At 37.7% G+C, this 26,998-nt stretch overlaps 2 protein-coding genes across 10 annotated transcripts in view; both read left to right on the top strand.

Annotated features, from left to right (window-relative positions):
* The window catches only part of SOS2 (SOS Ras/Rho guanine nucleotide exchange factor 2), a 73,885-nt gene extending 59,729 nt beyond the window's left edge, over positions 1-14,156 (top strand). For 6 of the 7 annotated variants that reach the window (XM_064292446.1, XM_064292444.1, XM_023546148.2 and 3 more), the window contains 5 exons: positions 3,121-3,237; positions 7,241-7,502; positions 8,030-8,071; positions 11,305-11,414; positions 12,444-14,156. In XM_064292446.1, coding sequence (XP_064148516.1) covers positions 3,121-3,237; positions 7,241-7,502; positions 8,030-8,071; positions 11,305-11,414; positions 12,444-12,944 — 1,032 coding nt within the window. In that variant the 3' untranslated portion in view covers positions 12,945-14,156. Of the gene's footprint in view, positions 1-3,120; positions 3,238-7,240; positions 7,503-8,029; positions 8,072-11,304; positions 11,415-12,403 lie in introns of all 7 variants that reach the window. The other variant, XM_064292447.1, reaches the window with a different exon arrangement.
* A 219-nt stretch (positions 14,157-14,375) lies between these two features.
* On the top strand, positions 14,376-20,786 carry VCPKMT (valosin containing protein lysine methyltransferase). 3 transcript variants are annotated; one of them, XM_064292449.1, is made up of 6 exons: positions 14,376-14,797; positions 15,112-15,222; positions 15,387-15,459; positions 16,466-16,585; positions 17,978-18,082; positions 19,463-20,786. In XM_064292449.1, the coding sequence occupies exons 1-6, from the start codon at positions 14,670-14,672 to the stop codon at positions 19,598-19,600; spliced, it is 675 nt and encodes a 224-aa protein (XP_064148519.1). In that variant the 5' UTR covers positions 14,376-14,669; the 3' UTR covers positions 19,601-20,786. The 3 variants fall into 3 exon arrangements, with proteins under 3 accessions (XP_064148519.1, XP_064148518.1, XP_010586921.1); XM_064292448.1 differs by having other exon boundaries at positions 14,689-15,015; XM_010588619.3 differs by having other exon boundaries at positions 14,692-15,015; positions 20,587-20,786.
* The last annotated feature ends 6,212 nt before the right edge of the window (positions 20,787-26,998 follow it).

Raw genomic sequence — 26,998 nt, 5'->3', positions numbered from 1 at the left:
TAAATGTAAATACCTGCTCTAACGAAAGTGGTGATAAACTCATGGTAGCCACCTATTTCATGTAAATGTAAATACCTGCTCTAAAGAAAGTGGTGATAGAACTCATGGTAGCCACCTATTTCATCAAACCACCCTAAAGTCCAAAGAAAGAATGAACTAAAGCACACCATTTATGAAAATGTAAATACCTGCTCTAAAGAAAGTGGTGATAAACTCATGGTAGCCACCTATTTCATCCTACTCCCTCACCATTGGGCCAGCCTTCTGTGATGTTTAGCCTGCGCAATGCTAATGTGTTCTTTTTTTTTTTAAATTTGTTTTGTTGTTGTTGTTGAGAATTATACAGGAAAACATACACCAATTCGACAGTTTGTACATATACCACTTAGTGACACTGATTATGTTCTTCGAGTTATGCGACCATTCTCACTCTCCTTTTCTGAGGTCTTCCTCCCTTATTTATATAAATTCACTGCCCCTAAGGTTTCTGTCTAATCTTTTGAGTTGCTGTTGTCAATTTGATCCCAGATGGATAGTTTTCAAAAGAGCATGATGCTCAAAGAAGACATTTTTTACCCTTTAAGCTAAACTATTATTTGGTTTTAAGAAAACTTTATGGGATATTTTTGTTTAAGGGTTAAAGATTATCTCAGGGCAGTAGTTTCCCGAGTTCATCCGACCTTCACGGCTCCAGGAAGTCTGGAGTCCATGACAATTTGAAATTCTATTCTGCATTTTCCTCTTTTGATCAGGATTCTTTTATAGAATCTTTAATCAAAATGTTCAGTAATCGTAGCTGGGCACTATGCAGTTGTGGTCTCATGGCAAAGGAAGCAATTGTCGAGGCAATTAACCACACATTCCATATCCTGCTCCTGTTCCTGACTCTCCTTCTTCCTCTGATGCTCTAGGTGAATAGAGACCACTTGTTATGCCATGGATGGCAGCTTGCAAGCTTTTAAGACCCCATGAACTTTTAAGACTTAATGAACTAGGAGGTAGAACAGAAGCACTAAAACATGTTGATAGGCCAGTTAACTGGGATGTCCCCTGAAACCATGACCTTAAGCCTGCAAACCAAGAAGAAAAATCCTATGAGGTTTATGGTTGTACATAAACAGCCTCAGGTACTGCTCTTGTCATTGTTGTACATACACCTATCATTCAGCTTTTTACAGGTGTACAACTTAGTGACAGCAGTTAAAATAATTGGCTGTGCAGCCCTTTCCTTAACCAATGCGATATTTCCATCATCATTAACTCCTTCTTCTAATATGTTCTTGAAGCCCAAATTAGAGTTCACAACATATTTTCTTGTAAAAGTAATGTTAAATTGTAGCTGTGGTGGCACAATGGCTAAAGCGCTCAACTACTAACTGAATTATCAGTGTTTTGAACCTACCATCCACTCCGTGGGAGAAAAGACCTGGTGATCTGCTCCCATAAAGATTACAGATTAAACCCTATGGGGGAGCTCTGCTCTGTCCTGTAGGGTCGCTACAAGTTGGAATCAGCTCAACAGCATACAACAACAACATATTTGAAATAGCACTTTTAGAATTCTTATCTCAGAAACATATCTGGTAATAGGTTTTTGTGACATGGTCCAGGCTTCCTACCATCATTTAAAGCAATGTTTCTTTAGGAAATGCCTTCTTTATGATTGAGTTAAAATATAAGTTTAAAATGTAGACAAGCAGTCATTCACTTTTCAAATCATGGTTAGCCAAGCTAAACAGTACTGTTACAGCTTTATAAAAATCTTTAGATGGCTATAAACCCGTTGCCGTCAATTTGATTCTGATTCACAGTGACCCTACAGGACAGAGTAGAACTGCCCCCTAGGGTTTCCAAGGAGTGCCTGGTGGATTCGAACTGCCAGTCTTTTGGTTAGCATCCAAACTCTTAACCTCTGTGCCACCAGGGTTTCCAAGATTGCTGTAAACCAGAAAACCAACCCATTGCTGTCGAGTCAGTTCCGACTCAGAGCAACCCTGTAGGACAGAGTTTCCGACATTGCTATAGGATCATATAATCTAATTTAGTTAACCAGAATATAAGAACAGGTTGTTTTAGTAGTGTTAGGGGAGTAGTACAATTTTCTGACATTATGAGAATACCTAAAATATGAGAAGAATTTTATACTAGACTTTCTAAAGCTCCTTTTACCGACTGCTAAAGCCCAGTACCTATTTTTATATATGCTTCTAAACCACTTCAGAATTAAATGAAATTAAATCTAGTAATTCTCTTCTAAGCAGTGTTTCCAAGGAAATTATCAGAAATGTACAGAAATATTTATGCACTGCTACCTATCTGGGGATTGATTAAATAAATTCTAAAATATCCATCTGATGTCTCTACTGTAACATTAATATTAGTATTTTACAAACAACATGGGAAAAAAATAATAGAATATAAAGTAAAAAAAAAGTTAAAAATGATTATAGTATCATCCCAACTTTGTAAAAAAAGAGGCAATGTATGTATAGATGCATGTATTCACAAACACATGTACACACAGTAAAAACATGAGTGGAAGGATATTCTAACACGACAGTGTTAGTGAAATCTCTGGATAGTGAAATTACTGTTTCTTTTTCTCTTTTTGCACTTTGCTAAATTTTCTGTTAAAAACTTTAAGCTTAGAAAATATTTTCGATAAAGACAAAGTTACTAGAGGTTAGCACAGATAAGTTTTATAATTGTTTTGAAATTACTTTTCCATAGACCTTAATCCAGTTTTTATCTCCACTTCTTTTTCTAACTATCATAGTTTCATTGTGGATTATACCTATTATTCTGTTCCAAACACTTCGGGTAGCTCACTGGTGATCATTATGTTATTATAATGAGTAGGGATAATGTTAACTAAGGGATAAGGAATGCTAACTACTCAGTCATTAACATGGTAGTAAAATGAAAGTCTGTACATCTTAATAAAATCCTAAAAGCAGAATATACAACTTTTTCAAAAAGTGGGGAGACTGGAGTCAGCCTTCCTTGTGGACTTTTTAAAAAATGATCCCTTAATTTGTTAAATTTTTTTATAGTAAACTGATGAACTAATGTTTCAATAAGATCTAAAAATAATACTTATGGGTATTTATTGAATTCCAGAGGTACTTTGAAAACCTTAACCCCATGGGAAGTGCATCTGAAAAAGAGTTTACTGATTATTTGTTCAACAAGTCATTAGAAATTGAGCCTCGAAACTGCAAACAGCCAACTCGATTTGTAAGTCCTTTACTTATGTTTTACAGCTAGGTAATAAAAAGTGTTAAGTCATAATAAAATTTCTTTTAAACAAATTTTAGAAAAAATTGTTTCGCTTTTAAAAATACTATTTTCAATGCTTAACAACCTATTCTTTTAAAATTACAATTTAATTGAATAGCTGATTTTTAGGTGCTTTGCTATACTGTGCTATTTCTAAAATTATATTACTGTGGGTGGAAATGTCAGCCTTTTGATAAAAGCTGGTTTATCTTCTCTTTGGGGGGCAGTGGTGGTTTCGTGGTAGAATTCTTGCCTTGCATGCAGGAAACCTGGGCTCGACACCTGGCCAGTGCACCTCATGTTGCAGGTACTACCCATCTGTCAGTGGGGGGTTTTGCGATGCTGTGATGTTGAGCAGGTTTCAGTGGAGCTTCCAAAGTAAGATGAACTAGGAAGGAAGAAGTAGCAATCTACTTTGGAAGATCAGACAGTGAAAACCCTGTGGCTAATAATAATTTGATCAGCAACCCATCATGGAGATAGCGCAGGACCAGGCAGAGTTTTGTTCCATTGTGAGTGGGAGTCAGGGGCCTGCTCAGCGGCAGCTAGCAGCAACATCAATCCTGTCTCTCAATTCCACTTATTAATCTGCCACTTTTGATCTTTCCTAGTAAAAAAGGGAAAAGCTATGAGAGATTATAACAGGTAATGACAGCTGAATTGACAGGTAGCTGGATGGAACAAAGGAAATGAAAAAACCTGAAAAGGAGTAAGCAGATGTACCATGACTCTTCTGACTTGAAAATGACTCTGGCCATTAGGGCGCCATGATCCATGGTTGCCACTGGAACTCACCTCTCCCTCTAGAATTTGCTGCTATAGTTCCGAGTTATTTTTGCGCTTTGCAGTGTCAACAATGGAAGACCATTTCTAAGAAGCTGAAAAAAGCAAGGTGTGGAAGGAAGTAAAAACATTTATAAAATACCAACTTTGGATCAAACAGTGAGCTCTAGGTAGTTTTACGCAGTCTTATCTTCACAGCAATTGTGTGATAAAGATTTTATCCTCATTTTACAAAAAAAATAAAAACAAAAAAATTGGGGCTCAAAGGGGTTAAGTAGCTTTTTCAATGCTGCATAACAGTAGAGATTTTTAACTCAAGTTTTCTGAATGGGATTTCCGTGGTTTTTTTTTCATTAAGTTATTGCTGCCTGAATTTTAAAGAAAAGGAGGGGGTTGGGGGAATGATAGCAATTTTCTCCAAAGACTTTCAGGCACTGTTACCAAGGTCATCCATTTAGTATAAAGAAGGGGGGGAAAAAAGGAAATTTTTAAATTTCTGAAGCACCTAATACAGGCATACCTTGGAGATATTGTGGGTTCAGTTCCAGACATCACAATAAAGTGAATATCTCAATAAAACAAGTCACACGAGTTTTTTTGGTTTCCTAGTACATATAAACGTTCTGTTTATACTATACTGTAGTCTATTAAATGTGCAGTAGCATTATGTCTAAAAAAATGTACATAATTAAAAAATACTTCATTGCTAAAAAATGCTAACCATCATCTGAGCCTTCAACAAGTCGTAAGTCTTTTTGCTAGTGGAGAGTCTTGCTTTGATGTTGGTGGCTGCTGACTACTCAGGGTGGTGGTTGCTGAAAGTTGGGGTGGCTGTGGCAATTTCTTAAAATAAGACAACAGTGATACTTGCCACATCAATTGACTGTTTCACATAAGATTTCTCTGTAGCATGCAGTGCTGTTCGATAGCATTTTACCCACTGTAGAACTTCTTTCAAAATTGGAGTCAGCCCTCTCAAACCCTTCCACTGCTTTATAGACCCAGTTTATGTAATATTCTAAGTCCTTTGTGGTTATTTCAACAATGTTCACAGCATCTTCGCCAGGAGTAGATTCTATCTCAAGCAACCACTTTGCTCATTCATAAGAAGCAACTCTTCATCCGTTAAAGTTTTATCAGGAGATTGTAGCAATTCAGTCGTATCTTCAGGCTCCTCTTCTAATTCTTTCTCTTGGTATTTCCACCACATCTACAGTTACTTCCTCCACTGAAGTCTTGAACCCCTCAAAGTCATCCACGAAGGTTGGAATCAAAATGTTGATATTTTGACCTCCTCCCATGAATCATGAATTTCTTAATGGCATCTAGAATGGTGAATCCTTTCCAGAAAGTTTTCAATTTACTTTGCCCAGATCCATCAGAGGAATCACTATCTATGGCAGCTATAGCCTTACAAAATGTATTTCTTAAATAATAAGACTTGAAAATCAAAATTACTCCTTGATCCATGGGCTGCAGAAGAAATGTTATGTTAGCAGCCATGAAAACAACATTAGTCTCCTTATACATCTCCATCAGAGCTCTTCGGTGACCAGGTGCATTATCAGTGAGTGGTAATATTTTGAAAGGAATCTTTTTTTCTGAGCAGTAGGTCTCAACAGCGGGCTGAAGATATTCAGTGAACCATGTTGTCAACAGATGTGCTCTGTTTTCCATTTATAGAGCACAGGCAGAGTAGATTTAGCACAATTCTTAAGGGCCCTAAGATTTTTGGAATGGTAAATGAGTGTAGGCTTCAACTTAAAATCACCGGCTGCATTAGCCCCTAACAAGAGAGTCAGCCTGTCCTTTGAAGCTTTGAAGCCAGGCTGTGAAGTCCTAGATGGCATCTTCTTCCAGTATAAGGCTGTTTCATCTACACTGAAAATCTGTTGTTTACTGTAGCCGCCTTCACCAAGTATCTTAGCTAGATCTTCTGGATAACTTTCTGCAGCCTCTACATTAGCACTCACTGCTTCACCTCGCAATTTTATGTCATGGAGATGGCGTCTTTCCTTAAACCTCATGAACTAACTTCTCCTAGCTTCCAACGTTTCTTCTGCAGCTTCCTGAACTCTCTCAACCTTCATAGAATTGAAGAGAGTTAGGGCTTTGCTCTAGATTAGGGTTTGGCTTAAGGGAATGTTGTGGCTGATTTGATCTTCTATCCCGACCACTAAAACTTTCTCCGTATCAGCAATAGGCCGTCTTGCTTTCTTATCATTTGTGTGTTCACTGGAAGTAGCACTCTTAATTTCCTTCAAGAACTTTTCCTTTGCATTCACAACTTGACTGACAGTTTGGCAAAAGAGACCTATCTCGGCTTTTGACATGCCTTCCTCACGAAGCTTGGTCATTTCTAGCTTTTGATTTAAAGTGAGAGATGTGCGACTCTTCCTTTCATGTGAACACTTAGAGGCCATTGTAGGGTTATTAATTGGCCTGATTTCAATATTGTCGTGTCTCAGGGAATAGGGAGGCCCGAGGAGAGAGATTGGGGGAGGAGGGGAACAGATGGTCAGTGGAGCAGTCAGAACACACACAGCATTTATTGATTATGTTCTCCATCTTATATGGGTGCGGTTCATGGCGCCCCAAAACAATGACAATAGTTACATAAAAGATCACTGATCACAGATCACCATAACAGATATAATAATAATGAAAAGTTTGAAATATTGCAAGAATTACCAAAATGTGACATAGAAGCATGAAGTGAGCACGTGCTGTTGGAAAAATGGCACGGATAGACTTGGCTTGACGCAGGGTTGCTACAAACCTTCAATTTGTAAAAAACTCTGCGAATCGCAACAAAGTGAGGTGCGATAAAATTTGGCATGCCTGATATGTTGTATATATTATATCCCCAGTAAATATTTGTAAAACTGTGACAATTTGAAGAAGTTTATATTCAAATGTTTTAGGAGCATTCTATAGTTGTTTTTACAAAGATTTTCAAGAATTTTACTTTAATACTGTGAAAGGTTTACTTATATTCTCATCCATCTTAAACTTAAACCAACTAAATCCAGAGGTGTTCTACATAGAATGTTAGAAGCTGTGCTTATGATTGAGATTTTACTGTACCTCTCTTAACTGTATGCTTAAGATAGCTCTAAGACATAAAAAGAAAAGAGATATAAATATTAGTAATGTTAATTATGTTTGCTTTTCCTAGCCTAGGAAATCAACTTTCTCCTTAAAATCTCCTGGAATAAGGCCAAATGCAGGCCGACATGGCTCTACCTCAGGCACTTTACGAGGTCATCCAACACCATTAGAAAGAGAACCATGCAAAATAAGCTTTAGTCGCATTGCTGAAACCGAGCTTGAATCAACAATGTCGGCACCAACCTCTCCAAATACACCATCTACTCCACCAGTATCTGCTTCTTCAGAACTTAGTGTGTTTTTAGATGTGGATCTCAACAGTTCCTGTGGTAAGTACTCCAGATACAAACCATTTGGTAAAAAAAGGAATCTTCTGTTTCAGAAAATTGTCCTCATCTTTTTAATTAGTGAACCACAGAATCCTTTGCAAACTATATTAGTGTGAAAAGTGACATCTAAATGTGAAAATAGTGATCAACCTAAGAGAGTGAAACATCATTTGTAAATTGTTTATCCATATTAGTTTTTAATTTATTCAACAGATATTTTAGTACCTTTTGGGTCACACTACCATGCTAAAGGGAACAATAGGCAGTGAAAAAGAAAATAAACAGGTAAGTTCTATGAGGGAAATTAAAAAGAGACTATGATAGAGAGGAAACCACTTAGGCTAAGAAAGGAAGAACATTCCAGGTACAAAGAGCAGCAGGCTCATTTTTTTTAAAATTAACATGGCAAAAGATGATAAAATTCTGTGCTCTGTGTGTGTTATTACATAAGTTACTTTATGCAAACATATTTTAAAAATAAAACCGTACATGTTACCTTCCTTTTCATATTGTTCTCATTCCAACAGGCAGCAATAGCATCTTTGCTCCAGTCCTCTTGCCACATTCAAGTAAGTAATAATTTTGAGTTGATTCTGATGAAGTAACTGTAAAGATAATATCTGGTTGATTAGATTTACATTTCAGTATTTGTATTTTAACATTTAAAGAATAAGAAGTAGAAGAAATTCTCATAAATTGAATTATTTGCATACAATTGTGTATCATTTAAACTTTACTATATATATATATATATTTTTTTTTTTTTTTTTTTCCATCATCTTACAACCTGTCTGTGTTCTAGGGTTGTGTGATCTTGATCAGATTACTTAACATCTCCAACCTGGTTTATCAAATGAGATAACCATGTAGAACACCTAGCACATTGCTTGGCACAGAGCAAGCAATGATTTCATGTCATTTCCCTCTCCCCTTCCCCACCCTTTCCAATTCATTTTCCCATAGGATTAAAATGCTAAATGTTTCCCATAGGGATAAAAAGCTAGCCATCTATCACTTATTTCTCACATCATTTTATTAATAAAGGCCGTATTTAAGTAAAGCACTATTCTACCGTTTTTTATTTGATCGTAATTTATTACATAAGCACTGTTAACTTTTTCTCTATGGTCATTTGTTTAAAACAAAACGATCCAAAAAGTAACCCAGCAGCCTCAGGAATAATTCCCCTTATTTGGAGAAAGTCTGCATCTTGCATAGTAAATTATATATACATTAGCTAATAGCAAGAGAATGCTTGTCTTATAAGAAAAATAAGTTTAGTCTTTTAAATGCTTAATTCTAGACTTTCTTTTAATTATTTAACAATTTTATCACAGTGATGTGTGGATAGAGTTTAAAAGGCAGATAGTACTAAAACACCTAAAATGAAATTAACTGCAGTTCTGTGACCCATGTCTTCTACCCACTTATCGTATTCTCCAATTACAAACTTCCACATTTCTAAATGATGTGTTTATATTCAACTCGGCTCCCCAAGATTATTGAGCTGGCAGGGCAATTCAGAGTTCTCAATCTGTGGCTTCCATCTCTGGGTCTTGAGCAGCTATTTCATTTTCTAGCTAGCAGGAAGGTGGTGAAGGGCAAGGAGCTTTGTTATAAAAAACATGATCTGGGAGTTGTACACATCATTCCTGCTCTCATCCCATTGACCAGAGCTTAATCACATGGACATACCTAGCTCCAAGGGAGGCTAAAAAATGTCTCTAACTAGGCAGCCATTTGTCTTGCTAAAAGTCATGAACAAAAGAAAAGGTTTACTGGGGGACAGTTAGAATTCTCTATCATAATATGTTCAAAAAACTTTTAGGATATTCTCTTTATTCCTGATCTATAAATTCACAGTGACCTGCTTCGATGTGGGTCTTTTTTCCTTTCATTTTGCTGTCTACTTAGTGAGCCTTTTAAATTTGGAGATACGTGTCTTTGATTTCTGGAAGATATTCCTTGTATTGGTTTGTTAATAATTTCTTCCCCATGATTTTCTCTGACCCCTTTTTGAAACTCCTTTCCTTTATCTTGTGTATCCTGGATTGATCCTCTAATTTTCTTTTATCTTCTGTTGCCCATCTCTTTTGTTCTTGTTTTGTTTCCTTATTTGTTAGGGGCACATTCTGTAGTAGATAGCTACCTGAGAAAGGATTCATGGGATATAAAGTTTTTGAGTTCTTGCATTTCTTCATTTTGTCTTCCAGTGCTTCTTCTTTTTTTTTTTTAATCTATCACGATTTTGAATTTTCAAGAATTCTTTCTAGTTTCCTCTAATTATTCCTTTTTTATAGCATCCTATTCTGGTTTCATGGTTCAACTGTGTTATCTCTCTTAGAATATTAATTATAGTATTTTTGAAAATTTTTGTTTGCTTCTGGTATTGCCTCTTTTCTCTGAGCTCCTTCAGAGTTGTAGTGCCTTGTCTTTCATATTGGAGGCTTTCCTTTCTTTTTTGATATCCTTAGCTTTTTGTTAATATTTTAGAGTGAGACAATATAAAACTGATGGGAAGCCCTATATCTGGAAGCAGAATATGTTGACTCATAGATTTCACTGTAAAGTGATGGAGTGGTGAGATTTTTTTACTGAGGGAATCCCCAAATGTCAGTATCTCTAGGACTGTTTTAGTTTTTCCAGAGCCTTCTCCTTGAATCTCCTGTCTGGGGTTCTCAACATTTACTATGAATCTCTTGCATTTTCAGCACAGCATCCTACTAGTGTTACCCAGGTTTGGGGTTTAGATTCTCCAGAAATAAAACCTCCAGTCTCCTGTCGGGGTAAGAATGAGATACTTGCCTGGCTCTTGTCTGGCCTCACTGAGTGGGAGATAGGGGATGGGCTTCTAATTGCTGCTTATACAGATCTATCCATGTCCTCTGTTTTCATGCCCATGCTGTCCATTGTACCAAGTGCCTTTAACACTTGGTCTCTCCTTTGTTCAGGGTGACAATTTTGCCTCTGCCTGTCAGTATCTCCATCTATAAGACTTTAGGTTTCATCTTCCTCCATTTGTGTCTGCCATATACATTGTAGTTTCAGGATTTAGATGTTCTTGGCTCTATTGAAGTTTATGTTTGTTTCTCACTTCTCTTGTTGTCTTATGGTAGAAATGTCTTTACTATGTCATTTTAGAACCAGCAGTTCTAAACATTGTGTTGAATGATAGTAAAATACATTTTCCGTAAGAAAACTTCATGCTTTAAAATTTAATAAAAAATATTGAGAATAATGATATAAAATTCTGAATGTCCTAAACCAAATCATTAAAAAAAAAGTATTTATGGTAAGTATTAAAAGTACTCACACACAATGGGAAAAAGCAACATTTCATTAACAACGGGCATTAATAGATAGTTCACATGAAAGAAAATTCATCTTGTAAAGAAACATGGGTAACTGAGATAATCATTTTGAGCTGCTATTCTCAGTCTTTAGAGTTAACTTTTTTTTCCCCATCAGTCGCTGGGGTTACTAGGAAGTATGAGAAAGCCTGTGTTAAAAGGTACCTTCATACATTACCTATTCCAGATAAATTGGTATGTTAGTATGACCCTTTTGTAAAGTAATCTGAAAATACAGTATTGGGCACCATATTAGGTGTTGGGGATACAAAAACTAATATACACACTCCCCTTAAAGAGCATATGGTTTAATGGACAGAATAGATAAACTAATGGTAACACAAATGCCATAGCAAAGGTAATCACAGGCTCAATATGGCTGTCTTTTTATAAAAATTTGGTCTTACTATTGCTCTGTGAATTCTGGCTAAATTAATCTTTTCCCCCCTTAGAGTCTTTCTTCAGTTCATGCGGTAGTTTACATAAACTAAGTGAAGAGCCACTGGTTCCTCCTCCTCTTCCTCCTCGAAAAAAGTTTGACCACGATGCTTCAAATTCCAAGGTAGCCTATAGGACTTAGGTTTGCCTTAGCTTAATCAAAGTTCTGAATCTTTCAAATAGTGTTCTTTCTTATAAAGACTCTGTTGAAAAAGTACTTTTTTTAAATAATTGTTTAATCCTCTTAGTACCTTTTCTAAGAAAGAGGCTGGGTAGATTTCACTGATACTTAGAAGTACTCAGTACTCTGAAAACCTTTAATATTCAAAGTATTCTTCAAACTTTCAAATCCCAAAATCCCCATTGCTGCTGAGTCGATTCCAACTCCACAGTGACCCTATAGGACAGAGTAGAACTATCCCATAGGGTTTCCAAGGCTGTAATCTTTATGGAAGTAGACGGCCACATCTTTCTCCTGTGGAGCCACTGTTGGGTTGGAACTGCCAACCTTTCGGTTAGTAGCCGAGTACTTAACCACTGCACAGCAGGGCTCCTTAAACTTCCAAACAGGACTTCTCAAACTTTATGGTGCATCAGAATCACTCAGAGGGCTTATTGGGATCAGATTGTTGGGCCCTACCCCGAGAGTTTCTGATTCAGTAGGTCTGGCGTGGGACCTGAGAATTTGAATTTCTAACAAGTTCCCTAGTGGTGATTGTTCTTGAGTCACAGTTTGAGAACCACTGCTTTAAGCTTCCGTGGGAAAAGCAGAAGTACGTGCCCAGGAAGCAGAAGCTGGACAGTAAGCCCTCTTGACATACTCTTCTTTTGTGTCTAGAAAGCTTTGTATTAGTTTTACTTGCTTGTCTATTATTATAAATAATAATTCATACATTTACGAACTGTATACACAAAGCCTTGAGCTTAGATGTTCTACAATAGAACATTTCATATATAAAAATATTAAACTGGGCCCTGAGTTAAGCTGGGAGGAAATTTACTCATAAACCTGATAATTAAACCAGATTAGTCTGTTTCGACCCTCTGAATTTAACTTGGTGTACATAATTATTTTTTGATCTTTAAATTTTTTTTTTCTTACAAATTTCTCAGGAAAACAGAGGTATAGTTAAATTTTATTTTTATTTTTGAGGGAAATATGAAATCTGATGATGACCCCCCTGCTATTCCACCAAGACAGCCGCCTCCTCCAAAGGTAAAACCTAGAGTTCCTGCTCCTAGTGGTGCATTTGATGGGCCTCTACATAGTCCACCTCCACCGCCGCCAAGAGATCCTCTTCCTGATACTCCTCCACCAGTTCCCCTTCGGCCTCCAGAACACTTCATAAACTGTCCATTTAATCTTCAGCCACCTCCAATGGGACACCTTCACAGAGATGTCAGAGACGCTAGTACGAGTCCAAATTCACCAAACACTCCTCCTAGCACACCCTCTCCGAGGGTACCACGTCGATGCCATGTGCTCAGTTCTAATCACAATAATCTTCCTCATCCTCCAGCTCCCCCTGTTCCACCAAGGCAGAATTCAGGCCCTCACCTACCCAAACTGCCACCAAAGACTTACAAACGGGAGCTGTCGCACCCCCCATTGTACAGATTACCTTTGCTGGAAAATGCGGAAACTCCTCAGTGACCTTAGCCATATGTAGTCATTGACACTGGAATGGTATTTGTAAAGTTCTCTTTTTTATTTATTCAAAAAAAGGCATAGTATTTTAGTACTTTTTACAAAAAAAATGCTCTTACAAAAATGCTACTGATCAAATAAGCTTTTAAAAATTGGAAAAATAAAAATACAAAAGTTTTTCACCATTATCCTCAGGTGATCAGTGGCATTGCCTTGTCTTAGATCCTCAGTGCTGCCTAAAGGCCAGTATAAAGAATTTATATTTGCACTGTAGACTCTGCTAAAATACGGTTTAAAGTGACATTGATTGCACTGAAAGGGGCTAGCGCATTTGTGGAATTTTTCAAATTTGAGTAATAAAGGCCTTTTTAAGGCAATGAATTTACACAGATATAGGGGGTGTATAGTGTTACTGCTTTTTAAACCTCTTTGGCCATCTTCTAGTTTTTCCTACATCTAGGAGAATTATGAGTAACACCTACTCTTCTTAAACTCTTTAATGCCATGTCTTAAATGCCAGTATTTGCTGCTGAAGACAAAAATGAAAAGTAGAATGAAAACAGTAGAGTGCACTGTGTTTATTACTTTGTCAAAATGTAAAGAAACACTACCTAACTCAGTTATTCACAGGAAAAAAAGGGCCCATTATATAGCATGTATCTCATTCAATTGTGCCTTTTGTTTTTGCAGACTAAGGTATCTTTAGCTAATGAGTTGCCTGTTGTTTTGGAAAAACAAATATGCCATGTATGTACAGTTTTGTTTATATTGTATATTTAAAGATAATGCTAATAACCTATATAAATTTAAGTGACTTGAGGCTTATAATACAATCTGCTACTTTACTAATTCATAAATTCAAATGAAAAGCTTCTTGTGGCATAGGAACCAAATCTGCCTTGCCTTCAACAAGTAACTTTATAAATCTCATGTTAACTGAAAATTTTAAAATACCTATTTTTTAGATTGATAATATTTAAACCAGCAAATACCTAAAGCTTTATTAAACTTTTTTTTATCAGAGAAGTGAGTAAAACTTTTATTTGCCATTCAGACATCTTCATTCAGAGTAATGAAAGCATGTTTTGATGGAAGTGCCGTAGCAGCAGTTGTAAAGTAGCCAAAAGCCACGTTGTTTTATTTACTGGTCTGTGGCCTTTTACTGTGCTTTGTATCAGAGTTCTTAACAAGATTAATAAATCACCCCAGTCTTAATTTTTAAAAGACTTTTAAAATGCGTTTTCCCTATAAGGAGCAAAAAGGGGGAGGTTGGCGAGTTTTGTAGAGATAATATACTCACACATTATTTTCAATATTTTGTGCAATTTAAATTACATATCTCAGAGAATTTAAGGGATGTACATTTTAAGGAATAGGTTTGCCTTCACTGTTAAATGAAAGCGGCAAGCTTCCGGCAACCTTTATTATGCATTCATAGGATTTTATAGTCATCCTTTGGTAGGATCTTGGAAGCTGCCAATAACAACTGTGGAATAAATCTCCCATCAGGTAAAAACACTCAAATTGATTTTGTTTCTCAAAAGAGCAGAGTATAACACTCGCCTTGTGTGGAAAAGTGATTTAAATTGCCTGTTTGTTAAGCCAAACTTGTAATTTGGGGTAGAGGAAGGTGGACAAAAGTGTACGAGATGCGGCTGTTCCCGGGCTCGGCCACGCCCCGGAAACGCTGCCGTCCAGGCTTTGCGCGTTTGCGCGCGCGCAGTGGCGCCAATGCCCGCCACTAGGAGGCGCCGGGCCGTGGGCGGTGTGGGTGTGGCGTCACAGTGTTCGTCTCTTCGGGGTGCCGGGCAGCGATGGCGGCTAATGCGGGGTACTCGGAGGAGTCGCTGCGAAGCTTTGTGAGGACTTTGGAGAAGCGGGATGGCACGGTGTTACGACTGCAGCAGTACGGGTCTGGCGGCGTGGGCTGCGTGGTTTGGGACGCTGCCATTGTCCTTTCTAAATATTTAGAAACGCCTGGGTTTTCTGGCGACGGGGCCCACGCGCTGGCCCAGCGGTCGGTGCTGGAACTGGGCTCCGGCACCGGGGCGGTGGGGCTTATGGCCGCTACTCTCGGGTAAGTTGGGAGTAGGGATGCCGCTTTGTCTCGGGAAACCATGATTACTGGTTTCCCACCCTTCTGCTTCCACTGTCAATCGTCGTTATTTTATAGGGCAGATGTTGTGGTCACCGACCTTGAGGAATTGCAAGACTTGCTGAAAATCAATATTAATATGAACAAGGAACTTGTCACTGGTTCTGTTCAAGCCAAGGTACTGAAATGGTTTGTATGGCCTTTCAGCTTGTTTTAAGATACCGATTTGTCGTTTGCTGTAAATTGCGTTTCATTAAGAGCATGGTTAATACGACTTTCCAGTTCTTTTTATAAACACAAGAGCATTTAAAAGTATTAAAGCAAAGTTAAAATGTTTATCTTAAATTTTTAAGGGGGGAAGAAACAGAAGACTTCCCTTCTCCACCAGACTACATACTGATGGCCGACTGCATATACTATGAGGAGGTAATTCAACAACTGAAGGCTCTTTCTTTAAAAGACACACCACATTTCCTGTATTCTAAAATACACATTTTCCCACGTTATTAGTTTCCATGGAGTATCTATAACCCACGGCCGTCAAGTCGACTCATAGCGACCCTATAAAAGTACAATTGTCCCCATAGGGTTTCCAAGGAGCGGCTGGTGGATTCATTTAGCAGCTGAGCTCTTAACCGCTTAGCCACTGGGCACACAGTTGATGACTTTTGGTGTTCGTTGAGCCTTTGTTTAAGTAACGCTGGTTTCATGGCAAAATCTAAGACAAGGTCTATGCCCTGCAGTCAGTCCTAGTTATGAAGACTAGTTACAAAGGGGCTGTAAGGACAGGAGGAGTAAAGAGAAAGATGAAGATAACTGAGGACTACATACATATACTGATGATTAACATATAGGCCTATGGCATATGTTAAGATGTTACTTGTGTTTTCCTGGAGGCTTCAGTAAAAATTTTAAAGGATTTTGCAATTTGGAACTATTACGAAAGGCTAAGATTGTCTTCTTTGCTTTTTTTTTTTCAAACATTAGCTGTCCCAATGAATATTTTAACCAAGACATTGAGAATTAGGTTGTATTATAAAGAATTCATTTTCTGTGACAAGATTTATTAGACTCATGGAACAATTTTTCATTAAATACCAGTTTGTATAACGTGGGCATCACTCATTTTTAAATAGTGAGCATTAAGTCAGCCTGTGTTCAAGTTAGTATCAGACTTGGTCTGGTAGGGTAAATTGTTGGTTGTTTGAATTTCAAGTTAAATTAGATTAAATAAAGTTAAAATTGAGAATGTAGCTGACTCCATTTGTTTTACCAACCATTAGGTACTGAGCTTAACTTAAGCATACTTCATTGGATTGGTTCAAGGCGAATGAAAATGTAGGGGAATTACAATTACTCCCTCCACTTCCCCATACCTCTTTTATAGTAGAAAAATTTTGAAATTATAAGAAATATATTCTTCTTTGGACAGTCTTTGGAGCCACTGCTGAAAACCCTAAAAGATCTCAGTGGATCTGAAACTTGTATTATATGTTGTTACGAACAACGAACGATGGGAAAAAATCCAGAAATTGAGAAAAAGTATTTTGAGGTAAGTACTAGCTTTTTCTTTGTAGTGATTGTCTTTCAGGGAGGCTGTTAGTTGACTGTTCAAGTATATGATGGTCATGTTGGGTGGAAAAAGTATTTTGCTAATATGAACCCAAGGAGACGATCCTTCACATCCTACCATTCTATCAAATCTCTTGCCCTTTTCTTTTTCTCTCCATCTTTTCTGACAGTTCTTTTTTCTTTTCTAATAATTTAATCTATTATTTCCAAGATAGTATACAACGATGATACTCTTGTCTGTATTTTTTTGGAAAATTTTCAGTGTTTTTTTAATTAAACATGATTCTGGCTTTTGGGAATATGTTAACGATACATATGTTTTGGAGAATACGTCTTAGAAATACACAAGTGATAAATTTTTACTTCTGTGTTTTCCTCTACATTTTTATGAAACTTCTAACCTAGGTATCCTATGTATTTTCAGCTTTTTTCCCCCCTACTTTTTATTTTGAAAGAATTACAGATTCATGGGAAGTTGCAAAAGTAGTACATACAGTTCCATGTATCTTTCCCCCAGCACTGACCTAAACCCTATTCATGGACAAAAATCCATCACATTACAAGTGACTCTTCTGTAGGGTGCATCTATAACCAGTTACTGTTGAGTCAGTTCTGACTTACGTCGACCCCATGTGTTTCAGAGTAGAATTGTGCTACGTAGAATTTTCAGTGGCTGATTTTTTGCAAGTAGATCACCAAGACTTTCTTTCAAGGTGCCCTGGGGTAGATTCAGACCTCCAACCTTTCAGTTAACAGCTGAGTGTGTTAACCATTTGTACCAACCAAGGTATCTATATAGCCCTGCAGTTTCGTTAACTAAAAGGGCTATTTTAGTTTCATGAGAGAGTAGGTAGATTACTCTGCCTCAGATAAAAAACAAAAAAAATAACCAAACCCAGTGCTGTCGAGTCGATTCCGACTCATAGCGACCCTATAGGACAGAGTAGAACTGCCCCATAGAGTTTCCAAGGAGTGCCTGGCAGATTCGAACTGCAAACCCTTTGGTTAGCAGCCGTAGCACTTAACCACTATGCCACCAGGGTTTCCTGCCTCAGATAACGTGTGTTAAAATTTTTTTTATGTATTTCTTGAATATGAAGGCTGTAATTGAACTTGTAATATCTTAAACATTTTGTTGAGATAAAATATATGTTAAAAAGCACATGTTTCAAGTGCTCAGCTCAGTTTTTCCTGTGTATACACCCAAGTAACTGCCACCCAAGATCAAGCTATAGATCATATTCAGGGTCAGTAGGCTCCCACGTGCCCCTTTCCAGTCAGTACTCCCCCAAAGGTAATCACCGTTCTGACTTCAGTCACTATAGATCAGTTTCTATGAATGAATTTGAAATATTCTCTTTTAAATTTATAGCTCCTTCAGCAGGACTTTGACTTTGAAAAAATTCCTTTGGAAAAACATGACGAAGAATATCGAAGTGAAGATATTCATATTTTATACATCAGGAAAAAAAAATCGGTAAATAGATTCCTGGCTCTTCATCCTCTGAGGAGATTTCATCAGCTAGAAACTGTCTCTGGGCTGAGGTGTGGTGTAGGGATTAGTTTGATGTGGATAAACAGCTATGATTTGCTGGACCCGGGCACTGACTCTCAGTGTTCAGATCACTTAACCTATCTGGCCTTGGAGTCTTCCTCTAAAATAAGGCTCTTTTGTAAAGATCCTTTTCAACTCTAAGTTTTTTAAAACATTGGGCATCGCCTCTGACAAATGATTTAGCTACTTAAAAACTTCTGTTATTTCTGAGAAATTTTAAAATACCAGTTCTAACCTTTTTGAACTTTAATCATTCAGACTGTTAACAGGGCTGATCTGCCCATTATGTGGCCTTTAATTAAGTAGACTTCATGTATGTTCCCCCTTTTTGGTGCTATCTTTGACTGTTAAACACTTACCACACAATATGCAGGTGGCCTGTATGACTACCTTGAATTTGAGCCTGTGTTATTAGGTGCCGTCAGGTTGATTCTGACTCATAGTAACCCTAGGTACAACAGGATAAAACTGCCCGGTTCTTGACCATCCTCACAGTTGTTGTTATGCTTGAGCCCATTGTTGCAGCCACTGTGTCAATCCATCTGGTTGAGAGTCTTCCACTTTTTTGTTGACCCTGTACCAAGTGTGATGTCCTATCTCCAGGGACTGGTCCCTTCTGATAACGTGTCCAAAGTATGTGAAATGAGGTCTTGCCATCCTTGCTTCTGAGGAGCATTCAGCTGACGGGAGGAATTACATGTCATCCATTTTTGTATCCCCAGCATCTTTTGTATATGTGACTGATACAAGGGCAGCAACGTGATGAATGTTATGAATTAAGGATGCTAAATTTAATAAGCCCCACTTGTTACTGTTATCTTTGCATTGATGGAATTTGTTGGTGTCGCTTTCAGAAGCAAATATAACTAGTTGTTTTAGAGGGTAGGGATAGGTGTTAGGACTATAAGGGAAAGGGGGCGGTGAAATTAGTAATTCAGATCAACCAACATTTAAATGCCAGGTTTCTAGAGACACAAAGATAAAAAATGTTTTGTACCTTGAGAAATCCAGTTTTAGTTGAAGCAGTTGTGCAGTTTTATAAATAGAAACTTTTAAGGCATAAGGATTTTGAGTTTCATTAATATAAAGTCTTTTTTGATTTGTAGAGAACTGAGATATACTTCACATACCATAAAATTGGCCCTTGTAATGCATACAATTCAGTAGTTCACAGAGTTGTGTAACCATCACCACTATCTAATTTTAGGACATTTTCATTGCCCAAAAAAAAAATCCCATACCCTTTAGCAGTCATTACCGTTTCCTCATGGCAGTCATCAATCTATTCTCTTTTTTTTCTAGATTTTCCTATTCTGGGTGTTTCATTTAAATGACATCACACAGTATATGGCCTCCTGTGTCTGGCTTTCGCTCAGCACCATTTTCAGGGTTCATCCATGTTGTGGCAAGCAGCAGCTCTTCACTCCTTTTTGTGGCTGAATAATATTCCTTTATATGGATATGTCATACTACCCATCCATTCATCAGTTGATGGACATTTGGGTTGTCTCCACTTTTAGGCTATTCTGAATAATACTGCTGTGCACATTCATGTAAAAGTTTTTGTGTGAATATAGGTTTTCAGTTCTTTTAGGTATATACCTCTGAGTGGAATTGATGGTAACTCTTCGTTTAACTTTTTGACAAACTGCCAAACAGCTGCACCAGTTTACAGCCCCATCAGAAGTGGATGAGGGTTCCAGTTGTCCACATCCTCACCAAAGCTTGTTATTGTCTTTTTTTTTTTTCTTATAGGCATCTTAAAAAAAAAAATCATTGCAATTCCAACTCATAGCAACCCTATAGGACAGAGTAGAACTGCCCCAAAGGGTTTCCAAGGAGCGCCTGGTGGATTGAAACTGCTGAGGTTTTGGTTAGCAGCCGTAGCTCTTAACCACTACCACTAGGGTTTCCAATAGCCATCTTAGTGGGTATGAAATGGTTTCATTGTAGTTTTGATTTGCATTTCTCTAGTGGCCAATAATGAAGAAAAAAAAAAAATTTTTTTTTTTTAATCATAAGCACCGTTTTATGTGCTTATTGTAGAAATATTTTGCCTGTTTTTAAATTGGGTTGTCTCTTTATGGTTGAGTTGTAGGAGTTCTTTATGTATTCTGGATATTAGATCCTTATCTAACACATGATATGCAAATACTTTCTCCCATTCTGTGTGTTGTCTTCACTGTCTGTAGTGTGTCCCTGTGAAGCACAAAACATTTTAATTTTGGTAATGACCAATTTCTTTGTTGTTTCTTTGATTGCCTGTTCTTTAGGTGTTAGCAGAGAACCATCTCTAAACGTGTATACATGGTTGTTCATTTGAATTGCCTTTAGCACACTACGCATAATACCTAGTATTAGTATCTAGTAAATACTTCACTGGTAATGAGAAATCAATCTTTAAAGTTTCTCTTTTTCTGTTTCAGAAATTTCAGTCGTGAATCCTTTACCTATCTTATCCAAGCCTCATGACAACCTGGATAACTTAAGGTTGTATGAAGCATGTGAATACAGCATGAGAAGATTGTGTTCACAGATTTTTCCCAGCATGACCTTAAAGAGCCAATGCACAGATGGCAACCACCATGAACTGCCTGAAATGAAAAAAAAAAAATAACTGCCTGCCTTCCAGTGGGCCTGAAATCCAACATAGGTTACTTAGTTCAGCATGAAGCTCTTCTTAGAAGAAACATTGTGAATCATTTGCTCCTCAAATAAAGACTGATACCGAGGTTAGCCTAAAATCTGCCAAAAATAAACAGTGAAGCAGCACTGTTGACTTTGCATATTTTCAGGAAACTTGAGATAAATTAATCAGATTTCTAAATAGAGATATTTATTACTGTGGTATGCTGTTTTAAATGTAAGCCAGTGGATTTTAGTTTGTATTCATGAGAAATTTTTAAGTTTTTGATTTTATACATAATTATGCAGTTTTTATCTTGTCTTTCATTTCATTGCTTCTAAGATAATGTTAATCCTTTTAAAAAGCTGAGAATATTGTCTTGTGTACCTGTATCAGCCAAAGTATGTCTTATTTTCCTCTACCATACATTTCTATGTGATTTAGATAGTGAATTATACTGTGGTGCGTTACTGAGAAGAAAGTAAGAGAAACCTGGAGATTTGGGGAGAGGGGAGGCAATTATATAGATTTGTTCGTTTGAAAATGATATAAGAATAGAAAGCCCAGTTTCAGGCTTATACACTTTCCCTACATGTATGCTAAAAACACTGGTGTTAAGCTAACTTGTGTATGTGAAACAGTAGAATAACTACCAGTGTAGTTCTAAAGAAATGTACAAAATGATTTTGACTCTGTAGTCTCTGTGTTATCATGATAGTTACCTGTTCATATAGACTAATCTGTCAAGGACTTCACTTACCCCTTTTCCAAAGGATAATAGTAAGGAGATGAAATTCGGTACTTATAAGCATTGGTGCTAGATGGCTTTGAAGAAAATGAAAATCTAAAGCAGGTGACTTTTCAAGAAAGCAAAAGTAGCCCTTTTTGGAGAAATGAAGGATCAAACAGTTCTTTGCTTCATGCTTGCTTCAATATTGAAAGTTCTTTGCTTAGCTTCATAATACTTTGTTTCAAAATATTTTATTCATTCTGCCCTTAGCATTTCCTTAAGCGGCTTACCAAGCAGTTGTGTTGTTGGTACTGCAGAGTTAGTGTAATCTAAGTATATATAATACTTTAATAGATATTGACACCACTAGCTGTTTATCAGCGGAGTCTTAGGATAAATGACCACTTTCTAGTTTTTCCCATGACATTATGGAACTTGTGAGTTTGACATTGACTAGCTATAGTGGTCCACCCAGATTCCTCGGCCCCTTCTCACCATTTTTCATGCCCCCCCTTTCAATGTCCTTCTAATACCTGTGGGTCTTTGGCGTGAAGTTCCCATTGGCATAACTATAAAAACCTAGCTCCTTTACCTCAGACTGCTGCAACTTAACACTCCAAAGGTTCCCGGAGGAATCAGTGGGACTTTGTAGGAGATTACACCCTTGCTTGATTTTCTTCCTTCCCTGTCTTGCTATTCCTACTCCCTTACTGGCCTCTGGCATTACCTCAGTAAGGGCATACACTCATCTGAGTTTGCATATGCTAAAGTTTCTTCTGGGGAACTGACCTGGAATTTTGTATGTAAGTATACAGTAGTTTTAGCATATGAAAGAAAAAGCAAAAGTCACATAGCTGGCCTAAGCTTACAGGAGTGAAGTATAGACTAAGACTGCTTTAGTCTTGTAAATGCTACAACTCCAGTGATTGGAAGGAACACTGATTAGAAAAATTAAAATTAGAAGTTTTAAGTACCTCAGATGTAACAGAATGTCCAGTAGGATTTTTTTACTGTTCTGAAATAAGCTGGATAGCCAAAGCTGAGGTCGAAAGGTATGATGTCTCCCACATTCTAAGATCAAAGTCCTACCCTGGTGGATAGGACCAGTAAACACTGCAGGCCTTACTGAGGGTGCCAGTTCAGAGAACAAGCTCTACCACCAACCAACAGGAAGGAGGCCTGAGAGAGGTCCCCTTTTGGAGGAGTGTGGTGTAGGGGAATGGGGGTTAGTCCTTCAGCCCCTCCCTATGGAGGAGGGAACGATGCATCACCACTGAAGCCACAGGAGAGAGGTCTGAGGGAATGTGTCAAGATTCAGGACAGCTGCAAGAAAAGACAATCAGTATATTTCCCTGGTCCCATGTTTACCCAGTAGATTAGTGTATCTCTTGTTTTACTACCAGAGCATGGGAAAGCAGTCAGGGATGTGGTGTCGGGGGGTTGTCAGGCAGGAAGATGTTGAAGACGGGTCCTGCCAGTCTCAGAATTGAAATAAGACTTGGGGGCTAAGAGACTTCTGCAACAACATAGGGTGGGGGGAGGTAGAAGGCAGGTGTAGCAGATGAGTGAAGTGTAATGCCACTTGGTGGGGGTCAGCCAGAATATAGCCAACTTTCAAATCTCAAGGGACTGCCAGAACCTGGGGAAACAACTCAGAATGAGCCCCTGGTCTGCCAGGTAAGTGGGAGTGACCACTGTGCAAGATGAAACCCATGGACCGGGAATAACTGTTATGGCCGATTAAGGAAAGGATTGCAACCCTACAGTAAGGCAGTTATTTCTCAAAGTAGCTGCATGTTGGTTGCCTGGGAAATTAACAGCAAGCAAAAGCCATGCTCAGGCCCTATCCGAGTCCAATTCAATCAGAGAGATGGGTATTTTTTATCAAAGGACCCCAGGTGACTTAAAAAAAAATTAATGTGAAAGATATACAGAACATTTGCCATTTCAACCATCCATGTGTATAACCCAGTGACATTAAGTAAGTTCACCATGTGGTGCAACTATCACCATTATTTCCCAATTCTTTCATCACCCTTCAGAAACTTAGCTGCATGGTTAAGCACTCGGCTGCTAGTCAAAAGGTTGGTGGTTTGAACCCACCCGGTGGTTCTGTGAGAGACCTGGTGATGTGTCCCGTTAAGATTACAGACTAGAAAACCATATGGGGCAGATCAACTCTGTCATGTAAGGTTGCTATGAGTCGAAAATGGAGTTGACAGCACCTAAAAACAAACTTAGCGATATCCTCCTCTCCATTTCCCCTTCTCATCTGCCCCTGATAACAACTAATAAACTTTTGTCCTTATCCATTTGCCTAGTCTAGATATTTCATACAAGTTGGGATCAGGCATGCAGTATTTGTCCTTTTGTGTATGAATAATTTTACTCAGCATGTTTTCAAGGTTAATCCATGTTGTAGCATGTTTCAGAACTTCATTTCTCTTTAAGGCTGAATGATAACTCAGTTGTATGTATATATCACATTTTGTTTATCCAGTCGTTTGGGTTTCTTCCACCTTTTGATTATTGTGAATAATTCTGCAGTGAACACTGGTGTACATGTATCTGAGTTCCTGCTTTCAAGTCTTTTGGGTGTATACCTAGGAGTGAAATTACTGGGTCATATGGTAATTATAGGCCCTTGGGTGGTACAAACTGTGCTCATCTACTAACCTAAAGGACGCCTTCAAGAACACACTGAGAGGCACCAGTGAAGAAAGGCATGGCCATATGCTGTAAAGATTACAACCAATAAAATCCTGTAGAGCAATGCCATTCTGTAACCCATGGGGTTGCCATGAATCGGAATCAACTCAATGGCAACAGGTTCGATTTTGGTTTTATGGTAATGCTATGTTTAACTTTTTGAGGAACCACCAAACTGTTTTCTGTGGTGGCTGCACCATTTTATTGCTACATCAACAATGGGTGAGGGTTCCAGTTTCTCCACATTCTCGATAACACTGGTTTTGTCCTATTTCTTTGATAATAGCTGTCTCAAGCTGGGTTCTCTAGAGAAGCAAAACCGGTGAAGTGTACATATATATATGTACATAGAGAGATTTATCTCAAGGAAATGGCTCATGCAGTTGTAGAGGCTGATAAGTCCCAAGTCCACGGGTCAGATGTCAGGCTGGAGGCTTCTTGAGACTCATGTAGCTGCAGGGGCTGGTGAACCCAAGATCAACAGGTCAGACAGCAGGCTGCTGGCTCACAGGCTGCAGAGGCTGGCGAATCTGAGATCGGCAGGTAAGATGGCAGGCTGTGGGCTCACAGGCTGCAGAGGCCCATGAATGCCAAGATCACAGGCAATACAGAAGGCTGCTGGCTCAAGTCCCAAGAACTAGAGGTCAGATGATGACGAACCAGATGGGATCCAGAGGAAGCGAGCGAGTTTTCCAGAACATTCATGTAGATATTGGATGCAGACCAGACCTGTGAGGAAACTCCCCTTACAACTGATTGGCTGATCACATCAGATCACATCATGGAGGATAACTGCATCATTACATAGCTGCCAAATTGCATCATTACATAACTGCCAAGCCACAGAGAATCATGGGTCAGCCAAGTTGACAATTACAACCATCACAGTAGTGATCCTAAAAAAGGGGGGATAAAATGGTATCTCATTGTGGTTTTGATTTGCATTTCCCTTTATTAATGACAATGAGCATTTTTTCATATGCTTATTGGCAATTTTTAAGGATTCCCTGGATGGTGCAAACAGATAACACACCAACTGATACCAAAAGTTTGATTGTTACAACTCACCCAGAGGCACCTTGGGATACAGGACTGATGATCTGCTTCTGAAAGGTCACAGCCTTGAAAACCCTATGGGGCAGTTCTGCTCTGCACACATGGAGTTGCCATGAGTCGGAATTGACTCAATGGCAACTAAGAACAATAGCAATAACAACATCGGCCATTTGTATATTTTCTTTGTTGAAATGTCCATTCTAATCCTTCGTCCATTTCTAATTGGGTTGTTTGTCTTTTTGTTGTTGAGTTTGAGGAATTTATTGTATATTATGGATATTAAACAGGGCCCCAGATGACTTCAATGCTAAATTTATATCGAGAATCATTGCAGAAGGAAATCTAACATCGTCCCAAAAGGAAGAGAGCAGAAAAACAGGAGGAGAAAATATATAAAAACAAACCATCTGTGATTAAAAAAAAAAAAAAAAAAATTTAGAGTGGGTTTATTCTGCAGAGGGAAAAAAATTGCTTTGAATCTGATGTGGAATCTGAGTCTTAGACACTGAAATAGACTGTTTTAAATAACAAAGTGACTGAAAACAGAATCTGGTCAGCAAGTTAAAAGGGATTTTACTCAAGAGCAAAGGGAGATTCCACAATGGGAGTGGCGGGGGGAGAGGGGAGTGGGATTATTTGAAAAAGAAAATTTATAGATTTAGTCTCCAAAGACTTGCGTCTTCTCTATGTACTAGTTATAGCTTTAAAAGTCTTTGAGTTTGCATAGCTGTGAATCTTAACCTGCCACCAGTTAATAGCCAAGAGCCCATGGATGATGCATTTCATGAACTTGGGCATAAAGTTAGGTGGTTTTTAATATTTTAAGAAAAAAGAATTAGTAATTCAGAATGATTGTTACTGGGCTTTTTTACACTGCATATATCTTTATTTTTTCATATTTTTTTTTCTTGAAATTTCCCTTGTTGTCTTGATGCCAAATAGGCTGTTAACTCAAATGACAAATCTTGTATTCATTTAAAGTTTATGGGTCCTAGAAATAATGATTGTTGTTTTAAAGGTTTCCTGTAGAGGGCATTGCTTGACTTTGTCTTTAAATAGTTTATAATAAGGAACTTGTTTAAATAGAATTTTGAAATGAAATCACACTTTCATTTTAAAGATGAATTAAATTAGATTTAAAAAAATTAAAACTACTTATGACTTACTTTCCAAATATAACATGGTGTAAGTGAAACTGGAATTTTTTCTTATAAAATTTTGATTTATTTTTTTGCCCATTGCATGCTGATTTGCCTTTTAAATTTTTGAATGTCATTCGTAGTGCTACATAAACTACAATTCATAAAACATTTTTTCTGCTATTGAAATCTGAGGAAGGAAGATAGACACTTAAGAGGCCAAATTAGTTCAAGTTCTGAAAATTAAGTTCACCTTGAAAATACCTTTTATGTAGTAATACTGGATTTTACATCCGAGGTATTTTAAATTTCTAATCAATTTTAATTAGTTTCTTAAACCAGTGTTCCTCACTGAAGTAGTAGATTTTACATCATAAGGCCGAAACTTTGTCTTTGGCTATACTACAATCCTGTAAGTTATTTGATTTTTGGTTTTTCTTTTTCCTCAAGGAACATCAGGATTTGAAAGTAAAAGTAGAATATTCAGTTTTCATACAATTAAAGGCCTTTATGATAATACAGATACAGAAAAAATTTGTGGCAACAAAATTTTACCAAAAAATAATCACGTAATAAAA

This window comes from Loxodonta africana, chromosome 10 (genome assembly GCF_030014295.1).
Source record: "Loxodonta africana isolate mLoxAfr1 chromosome 10, mLoxAfr1.hap2, whole genome shotgun sequence".
Classification (NCBI taxonomy): Eukaryota; Metazoa; Chordata; class Mammalia; order Proboscidea; family Elephantidae; genus Loxodonta; species Loxodonta africana.
The sequence above is the reverse complement of the archived record's forward strand: the minus strand, read 5'-3'. Positions and strand labels throughout refer to the sequence as shown.

Excerpts from the sequence above, each read along its gene's own strand:
- VCPKMT (XM_064292448.1), top strand. The coding sequence starts at position 14,753 with ATGGCGGCTAATGCGGGGTACTCGGAGGAGTCGCTGCGAAGCTTTGTG. Across the intron at positions 15,016-15,111 it reads CTTATGGCCGCTACTCTCGG|GGCAGATGTTGTGGTCACCG; the intron begins GTAAGTTGGGAG and ends GTTATTTTATAG. Across the intron at positions 18,083-19,462 it reads ACATCAGGAAAAAAAAATCG|ATTTTCCTATTCTGGGTGTT; the intron begins GTAAATAGATTC and ends TTTTTTTTCTAG.